This window comes from Anabrus simplex, chromosome 1 (genome assembly GCF_040414725.1).
Source record: "Anabrus simplex isolate iqAnaSimp1 chromosome 1, ASM4041472v1, whole genome shotgun sequence".
Lineage (NCBI taxonomy): Eukaryota > Metazoa > Arthropoda > Insecta > Orthoptera > Tettigoniidae > Anabrus > Anabrus simplex.
In genome coordinates, this window is record NC_090265.1 from 1068963751 (window position 1) to 1068980766 (window position 17016).

Consider the following 17016-nt stretch of genomic DNA (forward strand, 5'->3'; position numbering starts at 1 on the left):
CCTCTTCGAAAGATATATTTTGAATGCACATAATTTTTTTAATAGTGACTTGTTTGTTATGAACTTTGCATAAATGTGATCCCACTGAATGATTAAGATTGCAGTGTAGACATTTTAACATTGTTTGCTGACATTCCCGTGTTGAATGGGATAGAGAACATCTCCCACAACGAGAATTGCTGGCCCTACAATTTTTAGCAATGTGTCCATATCGCTGACAATTTTGACATATACTAGGATTATAAATGAATACTTCAACCTCTAAGAGCACATTAAAAATAGATACATGATCCGGTAGGTTTTGAGACCGGAAGGTTACTTTCACGGAACCAGTAGGTACGTACTCCTTCTGTTCATTCGCTGCACTTGTTTAATGGGTTCGGGAGAGTCAATGAATTGCAGTATGTCTTCGTTGGATAACTTTTTATCCACACCACGAATAATTCCGATGCGATAAATACTGGATGATGGAATGTAAGCTTTTAGATTATTTTCTGGTAAGATTGGATGGTGCAAAAAGCTATTGGCGTGTTGACCAGACTTAAATGCAATTCGAATCCAGCGAGCACTTTTGCGACTACCAGTTTTTATGCCGCTGATTTTGTCATAAAAAAGTCGACCTAAGGCCATAGGATGCAAATTCCCTGTATTATTATTATTATTACCCACAGGTTCAACATTAATCAAATAAGGACCCCTATGAGTACGTGGATACAATTCTGTAGGTGATGAGCTATTGTCGCTTTTTGAGAGATTTTTGTCAGCCGGAGGCCTTTCATCGATAGAGTTCACTGCTACCTGTTCATTCTTTGCGGGAATTTCTTCTTCCTGGTCGACCTCCAAATCCATGTCCAGATTCGGGGGACGGTTGGTGCCACCGTCTCAAACTGCTTTCGCCATTTAACACATTCACTCCAGTTCCCTCTTAGCAGTGATAGTGTGCAGTTGAGTGGTCAGTCGCTGTGACGAGGTAGCGTGGACGGTATTGAATAGTGAGTCTACGAGTGTAATTCATAAGTTATGGGGGAGCAAAGTGGTGGCGAGGAGTCTCCGGATCCTTCAACCCTCACAGTTGCTTGGGAAGAAACAGTTCAAATGGAACAAGATCAGGATGATAGTTCAAGTGAGAATAGTAGTACAGTGAGTAATTCTAATACAACAGATGCGTGTGCGAATAATGAGACTGGTGCTACAGTTTCGAAGACTGAGTCGCAGGAACTTTACCCTAGTACTCATTATGGACCCTTCATTATTTTTGTGGAGTCCACAGCAACAGGCAATGTCGGTAACATGCATCCCATGACCTTGGGTAGAATTTTCTATGAGAAAAACATTCCAGGAATTAAATCCATGGCCCGAAAGGGTCGAAATAGAATTTGTATATGCCGTGCAGGCAAATTCATTTTTGAAGCACCCTTTATTAGTTGAGCTTAAGCTCCGGGCATACATACCGAGCTCTAATGTATTGCGTGTAGGAGTTATCAGGGGAGTAGAGAAGAAGTTAAATGAGGCTACTATATTAAAGCACTTAAAGTCTCCAGCTACTATAAAATCGGTACGGCGTTTGAACCGTAGAATTGTTAATGAGGAAGGAACTCAGTATGTCCCCACTGGATCTATAAAAGTGGTTTTTCATGTGCAGAAACTTCCACGATATGTGTCATTATATCAGGTACATTTAGAGGTGGAGCCCTGTGTGTTTGCTCCCATCCTATGTAAGAAATGCCAACGGTATGGTCACGTTGCTAAACATTGCAGAGCAACAAGTCCAAGGTGTGGGAAATGTGCATTGCACCATATTACGGCGAACTGTACGGAAACTTTCCTGCAATGCGTGCATTGTCGTGGCACCGTTGACTGTCCAGCTCACCAGCAGCAAGTCCGTATTAAAAAGATCATGAGCAATCAGAACTTATCTTTCAAGGACGCTGTACAGAAAGTTCAACCTATTGAATATAATGTTGTGGACAATTCCCAAAATTTTCTCCCTTTAACTGGGGAGGAGCCGACTCCTACACAGGCGAATCCCCGTAAGAGGAAATCTACACAAGTAATTTTAAAGTCACCTAGACCAGTACCAGCCCCAGGATATGATATGGATGGTTATCATAATTTGGTTCGAGAATATCCCTGTACAGAGATGGTTGCTTCACGAGTTACACCTTTTTCCAATGGCGCAAGCCGGAGGATGGAGGCATCTTTGGACGAGCCTGCTGCCACTAGTAGCGCCTCAATGGCGCAACCGCTTTCATCATTTCATAGGCAGAGAGAACATCTTCAAAGTGGTCTTTATCAATCTATTCAGCAATTGGTGCAATTGTTGGGTGATCACCCAGCGTTAGCTCATTATGTATACCAGTTAAGGGGCAAGGTTTTCAGTTTCATTCAATTCTATGATCAGAATCACTCGATGGAACTCTAGAAGTCTCATGAATAAACGTCATGAGCTTTTTAAATTGATTCAGGAAACCGTACCTCACTTTTTAGCTATACAAGAAACTTGGTTCGATCTTGAGACTCGCATCACGTATCCTAATTACAAAGTTTTGCGTAATGATGGCCCTGGTTATGGTGGGGTTGCCTTTTTGGTTCACTCTTCAGTGACATATAGAATTCATTCAAATATTCAGGCCATACCCCATACATATGTTATAGGATTATATTATATGAATATTTTACTTGTGAACATCTATTGTTCTCCTGACGTTTCTATTAATGAGCGACAATGAGCCCAATTTTTTCAACAATTGACTATAGAACCATATGTTTTTATTTTTGGGGATTTCAATCTTCACCACACAATGTGGGGAGGAAATTCGGATACACCTCCAGGTACGCAGTTTCTTAACGCAGTAAATCGCCATTCTCTAGCTATTTTGAATGATGGCTCTCCTACGCGATTGACTGCGCCTTCTGCCCCTCCTAGCGCAGTAGATTTAACATTGTGTAAGCGAAGTATGGTGTCTATCACTACATGGCATACGTTGAGTGATACTTATTTAAGTGATCATTTCCCCATTGCTATTTCTTATGGTTTTGGACGACCTATTTCGATACCACAGCATACAGTTCATAATAACATGATTCGTTCTTTGAGGAGATTTAAACCGCAAATATATACCTCTTATATTGAGGATGATTTACAAAAAATACCGGACAATAATTTTTCATATCAAACTTTACTACAGATTTTAACAGATTATATTAATCTTCACCACCCCATCATCGCCACACCTCCTTTATCTTCTAGGAAACCTATGAATGTTAAATGGTGGGATGAGGAATGTCATTTACTGATTCAAACCCGCAAGGTGCTTTTCCGACAATATAGGCAACGCGCCACACCTGAAAATTATTTCCGGCTCAAACGACACATCGCACAGACTCGCAGAATTTTCCATAAAAAACGTCGTGTCGCTTGGAGGGAGTTTATATCGTCCTTCACGCGTCAGGTTCCAATTACAGACTTGTGGAATGCCATTAGGGCAATCACAAGAGTTTCGCAACATTCCCCTGCCAAGACCATCCCAGCGCAGGTCTTATCCGATTTTCTTGTTCGAGAGACGCCAGATTATGTCGTATCACAGTATGTTCCTTCACAAGACCCACAAGATGCATGTTTTTCCGTATTGTTACAACACTGCGATTATCAGGAATTAGAGGCAGTTCTACAATCGTGCTCGAATTCATCCCCCGGTCCAGATAATGTATCTTATCAGATGATTAAATTATTACCTCTTAGAGCAAAGAAGGCATTATTAAATATGTACAATGATATTCTTCGCACTTACAGTACTCCAATTAGTTGGAATGAGTTTTTTCTGGTTCCTATTCTTAAAAATCAGCAATTACCCACTGAGGTTAATAATTATAGCGGTATAGTACTAGGTTCATGCCTCCGTAAAGTTTTTTTAAAGATCTTACTTCAACAAATCATATGGGTATTAGAATATTATAACTTGACGCCTCGATATCAATATGCCTTTTTTAAGGGACGTAGTACATATGACGCATTTAATAGTTTTGTTATCGATTTGCTGTTAGCTCGTCACAGAAAATATAGTACCATAACGGTTTTTCTTGATATTCAACGGGCTTATGATTCCGTACCTTTGAACATATTATGGGAAAAGCTTGCAACTCTTAAGATTCCTGAGGGATTTATTATCATTCTCAGACAACTTCTTACATATCGATCACTGAGATTTAAATCGACACATTATACAATCCAACCCCGGCAGGTAAGTAATGGGTTGCCGCAGGGCGATATTCTGAGTGGCATTCTTTTCGCTCTTTTTATGAAGGATTTAGAAATGGTCATCCTCCGTTATGCTCGAATACAGGCGTATGCTGACGATTTTTTACTCTATTATACGCATGAGAATTTACAGCTCTGTAGGCAACAAATTAGTTACACGCTTCACGAAGCTAGAACATGGTTAGAAGCCCGTGGATTAAATCTTTCCATAGCGAAATGTCGAGCGATGATATTTACACATCACCGAACCTATGACCGATCACCACTTTCCCTTGATCAGTATGAAATCCCCGTGGTTAGTCACCATAAATATCTTGGGTTATTTATCGATCATAAACTTACATGGAAACAACCTTTTTTATATTTGCGTTCGAAAAGTGAACGGTATATTCAGGTAATACAAGCTGTTACCCGTAGGCAATGGGGAGCAGATCCTGTTGTGGTGCTATCATTGTACAAAACCACTATTAGGGCGATATTGGACTACGGATCACATATTTTTGACTTGGCATCGTATACGAACTTGAATACTCTTAACATCTGTCAATATAAAGCAATACGCTCCTGTATTGGGGCTTTAAAGTCCACACCTACAAATGCACTCTTGGTCGAATCCTGCGAACCCCCCTTACATGTGCGTAGAAAAATTCTTGCTGCACAATATTTACTCAAAAAATTTTCTCTGACAAGTCATCCTTTAATTCCGAAGTTACAGTTACACTCGGAGTATTATTCCTTACGGCGTCAGGGTTTACGACGATTGCCAATTCTGTTTCATGCTTTTACCACTTTGAAGTCGAAACAGTATACATTAATACACAGTGTTAACTTAATGCCCTATACCTTACCATATTCGGTTTCTTATTACAAGCCTCACATAATATGGCCTATACGTAATGGCTCTACTAATGTTCCTTGTTTGCAGGAGACTGAGATTCGTCCTGTTAAAAGAGTGAAACTTTCCAGTATTCCACAAAGCATAAACATTTTTACAGATGGGGCCAAGAACATTACTGGAGTTGGGTCCGCTTATTATATACCTTCGCTAAATATTAAAAAACAATATGGTTTACCTAGTGATTGTTCGATTTTTACTGCGGAGCTATTCGCTATACAGCAGGCTTTACTTTTTGTTCAGCGGCAGGGCTATACGCGGGTTACGATCTATACGGATGCGCTGAGTGCATTACAGTCTTTGGTCTCGTACGGGTTATCCTATAATTGGTATGTATACAATGTCAAGAGTCTCCTTTATATGCTTGACAATTTCGGTATTTACATAACATTAGTATGGGTACCAGGCCATGTGGGTATCTTAGGAAATGAAAAAGTAGATTGTCTTGCAAAACAAGCTTCTCGTCTCCCTGTTCCGAATACTAACAATATTGTTCCTGCTTCTGATTATGTAGTTGTTATCCGACAAGCTGGTCATCAAGAATGGCAGAATGACTGGCGACAGACTGCACAAGTCAAAGGTAACTTTTACTATCATTTACAACCAACAATTCCAGTTAAACCATGGTTTATACGAGGATCCTATTCTAGACAACACATTAACATCATTCGGTTACGGTTTAATCATGCCCTTACCCCACAATATAGATCTCGTTTCCATTTAACGCAGGATACAAACTGTTCGTGTGGTACAAATATTATTAATGGCGACTCCAACCATATCTTCTTTGAATGTTCTTTATATGACGAACCCCGTACAAAACTTATGACTAATCTCAAGCGACTCAAGCAGGTATTTCCAACCAGTGATTTCTTGTTTGCTCTGTAATCCTACCGTCGAGATTATTAGAGTTCTCAGTTTGTTTCTGGATGAAGCCAATATCGTGTTATAATTCTGTCAGCAATGTAATGTGAGACGTTCTCATGTTTTTGATGGTTCCACTTGAGTGATTCCTCATAGCATGAGTGTATTCCTTGAGAGTGCTATTTCGGATTATCAGAGTGTGTGATACATTAGAAGTGTGATTGCAAGAACGGAGGTTTCTCGTATGAGAACAGTGTGCTGTAGCAAACTAGGGTTATGATGTGATATCGTGAAGAATAGTGTTTATGTAATTTACTTGCAAAATAAAACATAAATTGTTGAACTGAGCTTTTACTTTATACTAGTGCTATTGCATGAGTACGGGAGTATTGATTGGGTGAAATGTCGTAGACACAGCCCATAAGCATCAGCAAGCAAGCAAGCAAGCAACACACTCACTTCCTATGAACTATACTACACTAAAGCACACGTCAGCTGAGGAACGATGTTCACTGCACGGCAGGTACTGACGAACTGGGAGTGTCGTGTATTGTCTCTACTGTATTTGGATTTGTGACGCGCAGAATAGAATATAATGCATTCGAGAACTTTTAAGAATCGATACTTACATTCGAAACCATGTTTTCGAGTTCAACATAACCTTTAAAAGTCGACGTAGGCCTAATTTGCGCGGTACGAGATTTCCAGAAACTGACTACGAACAGTATACCGGATACCAAATTACAATGAAAGATTAAGAAATGAACGGATTTCACATTCATTTTGGGTGCTTTTGTATCTAATGTGCTTTATTTTATTAGATGAGAGAATTAAAAACTACTTGTGGTCGATTGTCGTTTGGCTTGGCGTTATTAGATTTTTCGAAGAATTTGGCTAGCCTAATCAAAGTCACTGAACTGAAAGAAGTTTTCACGGGAAACTGACGAAGATTCCCCTGTAAAACTGAATGTAAAGTATCGAGATTTTGAACTCGCGTACCGGTAATTAATGCGGTTTCGTGGTCTAACAAGCCCGCCTCTCATCCAGAGGCCCGGGTTCGATTGCGACCAGGTCAGACAATTTTACCTGGATATAAGTCTGGTTCCAGGTCCACTCAGCCTACGTGATTACTTTTAATTGTGGAGCTATCTAATGGTGAGATGGCGACCCCGATCTACAGAGCCAGGAATATCGGCCGAGAGGATTCGTCGCACTGACCATGCGCACCTCGTAATCTGGAGTCCTTCGGGCTGAGCAGCGGTCGCTTGGCAGGCAGAGTCCCACTGGGGCTGTAGTTTAGTTTGGTTAAGGAGTTTTGTAAGATTATAATTATACATATTTCATTTTTGTGATGTTAGCCAAATTGTTGATGGTTTTCATTCATTTCCGGATTTTCCGTTTTTCCCGTATTGTACGTTTTATTTTCATGGTCCCTCGAAAAACGGAGAATCGAGGTTTCACTGTATACGAGCCATTAAGGAAATAAATATCCGAAACATGCATTGACAGTACCGGCACAGGTTTCACGACCACGTGGTAATGGCGACTGGAGCTCCAGCGAATCACCGCCCCTCCACCTTCGATCTACATATCGTCAGAGACATACCAACCTCAGGAACCTAACTACTTGGCGATAGAGGACACGCCGTGACGACGTATGGAACGGCGGCCTGTTTCAACAGCATTGACGCAGAATGCACGACATTCACATAATATAAGCAGCGTACTCATCTTCTACTCCTAACAGCACTACTTACCTGTTGATTGGTGATGAACGGACATCATAGGATTATTGTTTCCCGAATAGTTTTAGGCCCACATCTCACCTCTACAAGGACTTCCAAGTAAGATTTGCATTATTTCCACTTCCTTATAATGTTATACACGTTGGGCTGGGGAATGTATAGTGTTACTTCAAGTAAATGTATATAATAGGTATGTATTCCCGAATAGTTGTACCTAAACTATTCACACGTTGTATACGCCATGATTATGCATTTTCTGCCATATTCCTTCATGTGCCATGGATATGTAGATATTTCGATGAACCCACACACATCGGGACAGCTGGTGTTACGCACCCTTCGTTACGCGTGGAGGGGTTGGCGGCCCTGTGTGACGTCACAGCTCCCGTCGCCATTACCAGGTGTACCACATGAGTTATCTATAGATGAACAGGGGGGGCGTGACGTCATAATTATGACGTCACGATCATTTTCCTTGTCCACGGTGAAATGCCAAATAATTAAATTGGCGGCGCATGCACAGTAGCAAAAATTCAGACTTAGTTTTCGGATATTAATTCCCTGTCTCTCTCTTACACCCTGTGACGTCAGGTATGACGTCATCACCCCTCCGTCACCAGGTAAACATGGTCGCCATGTGCTCTACCAGTCCTATATAGTGTCTTCTTCAGTGTTCTATATGGCAGGTAATAATACAAAAACCTAGTATTTTCGCACCTCTACTCCTTCCTTGTACCCTAATGGACATATTTAACAACATATGACGGCGCCTACGAGTGAACTGGCGATAGCCGGCTTGTGTACCGTAACCATATCTTATAATTGACGTGACAGAGGTGTATAAATATAGCTGTCCTGGAAATTGGACGCTATGCACAGGGAGTTCTACTGTCTCAGACATTTGTATTCCCATACTAGTTTGATGGTGAGCGAAATATTGGAAGTTTTAGAGGAAAAACCGAGATTTGGAGAGGAGCAGCATGTCAAACCTCCTGATGACGGGTGTGAAACGGTTGATGATGACAGATGAGTACGAGGGTAATCTAAATTACGCTGGTAGAAACCTACTTCTGAGTAGATGTGAAGGGCAAATTGCTTCATTAAAATATGAAAAGGGGAAGACTAGGTCCAGTTGTAGTCAAAATATTACTGAAAGTTTACAGATGGAACGGAGAAACCAGAAAACAGTGCAGAAGGAAGCTGTCATTTGAAAGTACTCATACATAAGACTGGGCCAGTACCCCTGTTTTCGATATCCCTGATAGTAAATTAAAAAATATTAGTAGGTCAAATTGTAACACAAAAGAAGCAGCTCCAAAGTTGACAAGGTCACAATCTAAATCTCATATGGTGAATGTTTCCTGCCTCCCCCACATCAGGTGATGCACAAAATTGTGAAATTCCACTAGACTTCTTTCTCTGCCAGTGGCTGTAGGATACCTTTCCACTTTCCCAAGTGTATACAGCAATGTAAAATGAAAGGCTGAAGTAATTTGGACTTGGAGGAAGTGTGGTCCTGACTCTCATTGATGCAGGTGGAACTGAATCAAATATGGCGCATACAATATTCTTTGACAACTACTTTATATTCCTGGAATTGGTAAGACATCTGGCTTCAAAGGGAATAAGTGTAACAGGGACATTTCAAGAAAACCAGACAGGGAGGTGCCTCTTTCAAAGAAAGGCAGACAAGAAAAAGGAGGGGATCATACGACTGCAGAAGTTTTGGTGGTGCGTTGCTGGTGCACTGGAATGACAAGTGTTGTCACTGCTGGTACGAGCTACAAACAGATGGAGATAAGCAGTGCATCAGGGTGGTCCAGCGTAAAAAAAAAATATGCAGTGTGTCTGTACAGCAGTGAAAGCTGTTGAAGTCCTGTAGTGGCATCTGAAGAGTGGATCAGCATGACCAGTTTGGACCTGAAATCCTTCTGTGGATATCAGTAACTACATAATCTTAAATAGCATATACAGTATTGTGATAAGTCTAGTGGAAATTGTAGATCTACTTTACACTGTAAATTGGATAAGACAATCCAACTCTCTAAAACTACATTATTGAACAATATAATGCTGAGTAACTAGTGTTGTTGAACTGACCTGAGTGCATAGTGTCCGATATATCGGACGGCCTGTGTAAATAAAACTATCACTTGTATGAACTTCCTGATTGTTGGAACGTGTTTCTGGCTGCTACCCGCCTTTCGATGAACTATTCTTTAGTCTGGTCTCTCACTCTCAACTGATACCCGTCCGATATGGTTGCACCTGCGGCTCGGCTATCTGCTTCATTGGGACACACAAGCCTCCCCACCGCGGCAAGGTCACATGGTTCACAGGGCCAGCAAATAAAAAGGATGATTATCTGATGATAGGGAACTCTGCGTTTGTTTTATTGAACACCTTTAAGTCTGAGGAAAAGTGCATATTCTTTGAGTCTGTTAGAAAGTGTTTCTCTTCATTGTGTGACTACATGGTACACAAATTTCTGTTCAAATGTGAAGTTTTAATTAATGCAGAAGTTGCAAATATTTCTGCTGTTAGTAAGGCATCATTTTCTAGCCTTAGATTTTTCATTAACAAGTTTCCGAACATTTTGACTATTGAAACAGAACATTTAGATAAAGAAACTGATATTCTGCCCTCCCAGTTCTGTAACTTTCAGCTGAAAGGAACAGACCTGGCAAAAGGAAGAATAATGTTCAGTGGGCATTGGTAGGTCAGATGAAATCAGCTGATGGTGTAGTTAAATGACACTCTCTAAGGTGATGCTTGCTGTTTTATCAATTCCACATAGCAATGCAGAACGTGAAAGGATTTTTAGCAGTCACAAAGACAGAAACGCAGTTGAGATCCTTGCTGCCTGAACAAACCTTGGAGAAACTTTTAACCTTGAAATCAGTGCAGCAGGGCAAGGGCTTTTAGCAAAAATTTAGTTCCGAAATTCTGAAGAGGGCTAAGTCGGCTACTGGTGTGTTGAACAACAATTAGTCATAATGTGATCACCATCTTGAAGGATGTCACATGTTCCTAAAGTTCAGGTATGTCCACTATTTAGAATTTACGTATACAGGAAATGATGAAAAATATATATATGTAGGCCAAATAGAATTGTTAATGTATTGAACTGTAATGAATTAGTACATGTTCTGCCATCAGTGATGTGTCGTAATACGTCACATTTCGCTGCCAAATTTCTCCTGATTTTTTACTTTTGAAAGTTGGCATGTCTGGGAAGGAAGCTGGGATTGTTACATCATTGTTAGATCAGGTCAGCATGTCCAGACAGGTGGTTCGGGCATGTAATAAGGATGGAGCCAACAAGGACAGCATGTGTTAACTGGGAGAGACATGTGGCAGGGAAACAGATGGTGGGAAGACAAAGAACCCTCTGGATGTTCATCGTAAAGATGGACATTGCAGATCAGGGAAGGACTCTGGAGGACGTCATTAACAGAATGTATCTCAATAAAACGGAAAGGAAGAGGCTCACCAACAGTACCCGGGAAACTGGAACTGTAAAATGATGTTTGTATTTACGCGCATCACAAGAAAACGGCTGAAGAGGATTTTATGAAAGTCGGGGAGTAAGTCTCTACAATATAGGCTATAGATAATTTTATTCACACTCCGTGAAATGGTAGTTTAGGTTAAGGTGCCAAAAATTTAATTTAATTTTCATATCAAAAAGTACTATTTAACAAAAGTTATATATAGAGAATACAGTTTCCTATTATTTGTCTTATTCAGTTTGACTGTACCTACTCTAATAATATTGGTGGTGATGGTGATTAATTGTACATTCTTATAATGAGAAAAAAGTCATGATGGAACGACAGAAAGGAGGACTCGCTGTACATTAGATGCTCTGACTTCACAGAGTCTGAAGGAAGGAAACTAAACATGAGGGCCTGCAATATAGAAAGCTCGTAAAATTGATCAACAATAACATTACATTGCCCATTGTTTGTTGTGATATGCTTTGTATATTCTGCTGCCATTTATCTCCCATAGATGGGATTACTGCTGCGTACCGAGTATAACAGCCTGCCTGAATATTGGCAGAAGGTAGCTGGGGAATTAGATCTCTCTTCTTTAGCATGCCATTCCTCTAATTCATACATTTTCGGATACTAGTGGTACGTAACACCAGTGGCATACGGTGAACACATTCATTACCCCAGCTGCAAAAATGTGTTAAATATAAGCAATCGTAGCCCCACTACACTCTCCAAAAGTCAACATTACCATTTTATGAGGCTGCATATTTCTTGGAAAGATCTACCTGAGAAAGTTCTTTCAAGAATATTTTCAACCACACACTCGCACATACTTCCAAATTGATATTCACGGCAGTGACGGCACCATCATAACTAGGGGCCGTATTTTTTTTGTAATAACGATATGCACAAGTTTATCTTCTTTCTTGTCTATATATGACTTCCCAGGTACTAAAAATACCGTATTTTAGCTAAATGAACTCGCGAAATTTGATTTATTGCGCGAATTGCACAAATCGTGAAATATACACCACTTGGTGCGAAAAATGTGAAATGGCACCTGAAGAGCTCTCCAATAAACGTTTAAATGCTTCTGAGAACTTGACTATCGTAGTTTCCTTCTCATTTGCTTGATAGTGCTGTATATTCTCCACACAAAGCGGTACGCACTGTGTATCGAATGTATGTGTATTCAGTTCCGTGATCTCTAAGGCAGTCCATAAGAATCAATATCTGTTATCGATTACAGCAAATAGCGTTGTGGTCGTAACAAGATACAAGACGGGTCGTGGATACAGCAGTGCGCAATGAGAGTTCGTTGCTTACGAACATCTATCGGCAAATGTCCAACATTTAAGTATAAAAATGCCGAAAACTGAAGTCCCAACAGGTTTTTTGAGGGCCGAAGAATACTACAGTGAGGGGTTCTATGTATTTGATGCTGCAAGAAAGATTCTAATGTATCAATAGTGTACCGGTAATATTCGTAAAGTTGAAACGAGTGATATACACTGCAGAGAATCAGAATGAAGCAAATGAACATAATTCAAAGCGGCAAATAACAATCGGTGATACTTTACAGATCGTAAAGGTGTTGAAAAATTATAGAGAGCCATTTGTAATAGACACAAAAAAAGCATTCATGCAACCCAACATAGAAAAATAGGATAATCCTGGCATAAGGAAGAAAATGAATATAAAAGGAAAGATAAATAATATATCTTTACTGTAAAATATGACGGTATTGGTAGGCCTATTGTATATAAATCGCCTGTTTGAGTAGTAATAATGTTATTGTTTTCATGTCCCACTAACCACTTTTACATTTTCCTGAGACACTGAGATACCGGAATATTGTCCCGCAGGATTTCTTTTACGTGCCAGTAAACTAGTGACACGAGGCTGACGTATTTGAACTCCTTCAAATACCACCAGGCTGAGCCAGGATCGAACCTGCCAAATTGGGGTCAGAAAGCCAGCGCTTTAACCATCCGAGCTACTCATCCCGACCGGAGAAAAAGAGTATATCTATGAACACCTTCCAGAGCTATATGACTTTGCAAAATGCAATGAAAGCACATCTGGTTGAGGAAGTGAAAGAAGACAGTGTTAGCAAAGTTTTAGGAGGTTTTATAAAAGACCACAGTGAATTTGCATCCAAGTGTTCGCAAGCATTATGGTTTCCGACGTCTAATGTGGTCAGCGAGAGGAGCTTCTCTGCTTACACAAAGACGCTTTCTGACTGTCGCACAACTCTGCATCCTGATAATGTTGATACCATGCTTAGTTTGTACTTTGGAGACAAGTAATTCAACGTCTGAAAATGTAGGCTATGTATAAATGTGTATCACAGGGCAGATCACCTAACTTCATTTCGAAGTATCAGTGATTTATATATTTATTTCTATAACAATTTGCACATTTGGTTTTTCTAAGATTTAATAACAATGATACATTACAAGAGTTTACTTTAAAACCCCTTATCACAAAGTTAGTTACATTTACCCCATACGCTAGTACAAGGAAGATTTGGCAGGAAACATCGATCAGTATAACAATTTATTTCACGAAATACCTACCGAAATAGTGTCAGTTTTAACACCGAAATCAACAGTTTTATTTCACCAAAAAATAAGGCCCCTATCTATGACCATGAACATGGGGTAGTTACGAGGGCGAATCAGAAAGTGTTTGACTTCCTAGTTATGGCCATTTATGAAACCTCCTACACATGGGCAACATGGCTGTGACAACATATAATTTCACTTTTCCACATAGTCCCTAAGAGACTGTAAACATTTCTCGGAACTGTCAACGAACTTTTCGATTCCGGATGGGTAGACATCACCTCCAGCGCTATGTAACCACCTGGAGACCGCTGCTTTCACCTCCTTATCGTTTCGGAATCTTCATTTACCGAGATTCTTTTTCAGCTTACCAAACGCATGATAATCACATGGCGCTAAGTCTGGACTTTATTGAGGATGTTGCCATACCTCCTAATTTAATTTCGACAGCATTTCGGACGTTAGGCGCGCTGTGTGAGCTGTTGCGTTATTTTGCAACAGAATCACACTGGTGCTCAATTTCCACCGCTGCTTTTCTGTAATTGCCTTACACAACCGGTTTAATATTTGACAGTGGGAAGCAGAGTTAATTGTGCCTTTCGCCATAAATTCCATGTTCACCTCACCCTCCGTGTCAAAGAACAGTCACCTTCACCTTTCCTGCTGAAGGTTGGACCTTAGCCTTCTTTAGTGGTGGTGATATGATGTGCACCCATTCCATCGATGTTCTCTTTCTTTTGGGGGTTGTGGACCCACATTTCATACCTTGTGATGATTCGCCTTCCTCCACAGAATACCATTGCAAAAATGCCAGTGACAATTGGACATGTCCCTTGTGAACATCGGTGGGCTGAAGTGGGATCCATCTTTGACACAGTTTATGAAATCCAAGGTGCTGGTAAACAATGGAGAACACACTGCCGTATGAAATTTTCAGCATGCTGACAATTTCTTGCAGTGTTATGCGCCGATTCTCTCTAAATCGTCCCATCCACGCGGTCAACATTTGCAACGGTACTGGACATGGTGGGCCTGCCTTCGCTATATTCGTCTTGAGGTCAGTGCGTCTGGGTGAGAAATTGCATGGTCAACATATACGGCAGCGATTTCACTATGAATGTCCGTGCAATTGAGCCATTTAGTCCATAGAAATCTGATCGTTGCACGCACCTCCAATTTGGAGTGAACATCTGGTTGATACGTCACGACGCGACGGGATACCACACCAACCTTCCTATCTGATTTGTCAGCAGTTACTGTAGCTTACTCTTCATTGGCTATGATCACGACACAGCATGCTCTCGCGGTGAGCTAATTTTACATTCATTGACACTTATGTTCTGGTCTTGTACTTTGACTAAGAACGGACTTACGCAACTGTTTTTAAATATTTAATGGCTAGTTAACTTCTTGATGTCCTTTCTTATTTTTGCAAAATTCTTCTGCTGTGTGTGTTTTTTTTCCAAATATATGTGTTTTTCCCCTCCATTGCAGATACTATTTCTTTGTCCCTTACAACATTACCATCACCACATTCTAATTTTAATGTTCCTCATTTTTCAGTTGGGTACCCACATCCGGGCCAAGAGGAAGCGTGAAGAATTAAGCAACATTCTTACTCAGATGAGAAAGGCTCAAGCGCAAGCTAAATAAACACTTTGAAATGTACATCTGTTTTCTTCAATAAAAACTAAATTGGTGTATTTTTTCAAGTGTCTCTGTCTCCTTCGCCCTTCCCCTCAAAGTTGCTCAGTATATTGAATACAGAAATGTAATAGAAGAGGTTGGCGGAATGTAGCCATAAGCCACAATAATTTAGTGCCGAGGGAATAACAAATTAGAACTCTGCTCTAAATCTGTAAATGAGCCACTACATTATTTTCTAATAACTTTCTTTGTATAAATGAACACTTGTATGTATTATAAAACGTATGGGGGACAGTGAAACATTGCTTTGCACTAGTATATGGTTTAAGAGCATTTTTAATGAATTAGGTAACTGACATGGGCTGTTTAGGCTATCATCATGTCAATTTGACAGGTGTTGCCTGTAACAGAGAGACCATGATTCTCCCCAAAGACTAAAACCAGAGTTCCCTTAATGCTTGAGCAATGGTAGATTGTATTTTATGACGCATTGTATTTCATAGAGCTTCCCTTTGTGAGCAGTAACCGAGAACGTGAGCAAATGTTTCTACCTTGTTGTGGCAGTGCTGACAACGATTGTCTATGGTCCTGCCTGGAATAGCTCATACAGCCACTATGTTTGCTGACATTTTCAAGGCATCGTGCCATTAACCCACTAATTGGCTGGAGGGTGTTGACAGACATGATCAGAAGGCATGTGTAGTACTTCCTCTGTTATTACTCTGTTAATTTTACAGTGTCCTAGATTGGGTCTTTGTGCATTCCAGCACTCTGATTGTGCCAATCAATATGAACTCATTCTAGCCTGTTCTTTCATAAATTGCATAGTGATGGGAGGTCTAGTACAGTATTCAAGGCTTCTGTTGGCGTAGTTCTCATACCCCCAGTTATGGCTATGCATGCCATTCTCTGTAGGCTATCCAGTCTTACTTCTGACTTTTCCTTGACTTTCTGTCACCAGATCATTGCAGCATAGGCCATCAACGGTCTAATGATAATTGTGTATCTCCACATTACCATTGATGGTCTCAGTAGTGTGGGCAACGCTCTCGCTCGAGACTGACGTCGCAGATCTCGAGACCGATCCTCCTGTAGCGCAAGCTGTGCCACGTACCAGTAACTACGACTAAACTTGATAGTATATCATTGGCAGTCATTGCATGAAATAACGTTCTCATATGAAAACTTGTGAGCCAATATATTTTGTCAAAAGCCTGGAAAAGTACTGCATGTTCAACAATGAACCCTTTAATACCATTAACTAAAGTGGAAACAGAATGTCAGTATCTTAAACTGTTCACGACTTATTTGGGGCGGACATCTTAGGTGAATAACAATGCATAATTTGTGAATAACTGTAGTTAGGATGTACACCTACTTGGATACTAGAGGCGTGCGTTATTCGAACATGAGACGGGAAAGATGTGCTTTGCTACATACGCAACCCCCATTACACATGAGCGGGACGTGTATTCTAAAATGCCCGACTTTGCTCCAATTCTTTCAGCAGGGGTGATGGGCAACGCTCTCGAGACCGATT

The 17016-nt window shown here is 40.5% G+C and overlaps 1 protein-coding gene across 1 annotated transcript in view; it reads left to right on the forward strand.

The window, feature by feature from the left end:
* RpL36 (ribosomal protein L36) overlaps positions 1-15532 on the forward strand; it is a 57354-nt gene extending 41822 nt beyond the window's left edge. Inside the window, exon 4 of the mRNA XM_067137137.2 lies at positions 15393-15532. Coding sequence (XP_066993238.1) covers positions 15393-15482 — 90 coding nt within the window. The 3' untranslated portion in view covers positions 15483-15532. The remainder of the gene's footprint in view (positions 1-15392) is intronic.
* Positions 15533-17016: the final 1484 nt, after the last annotated feature.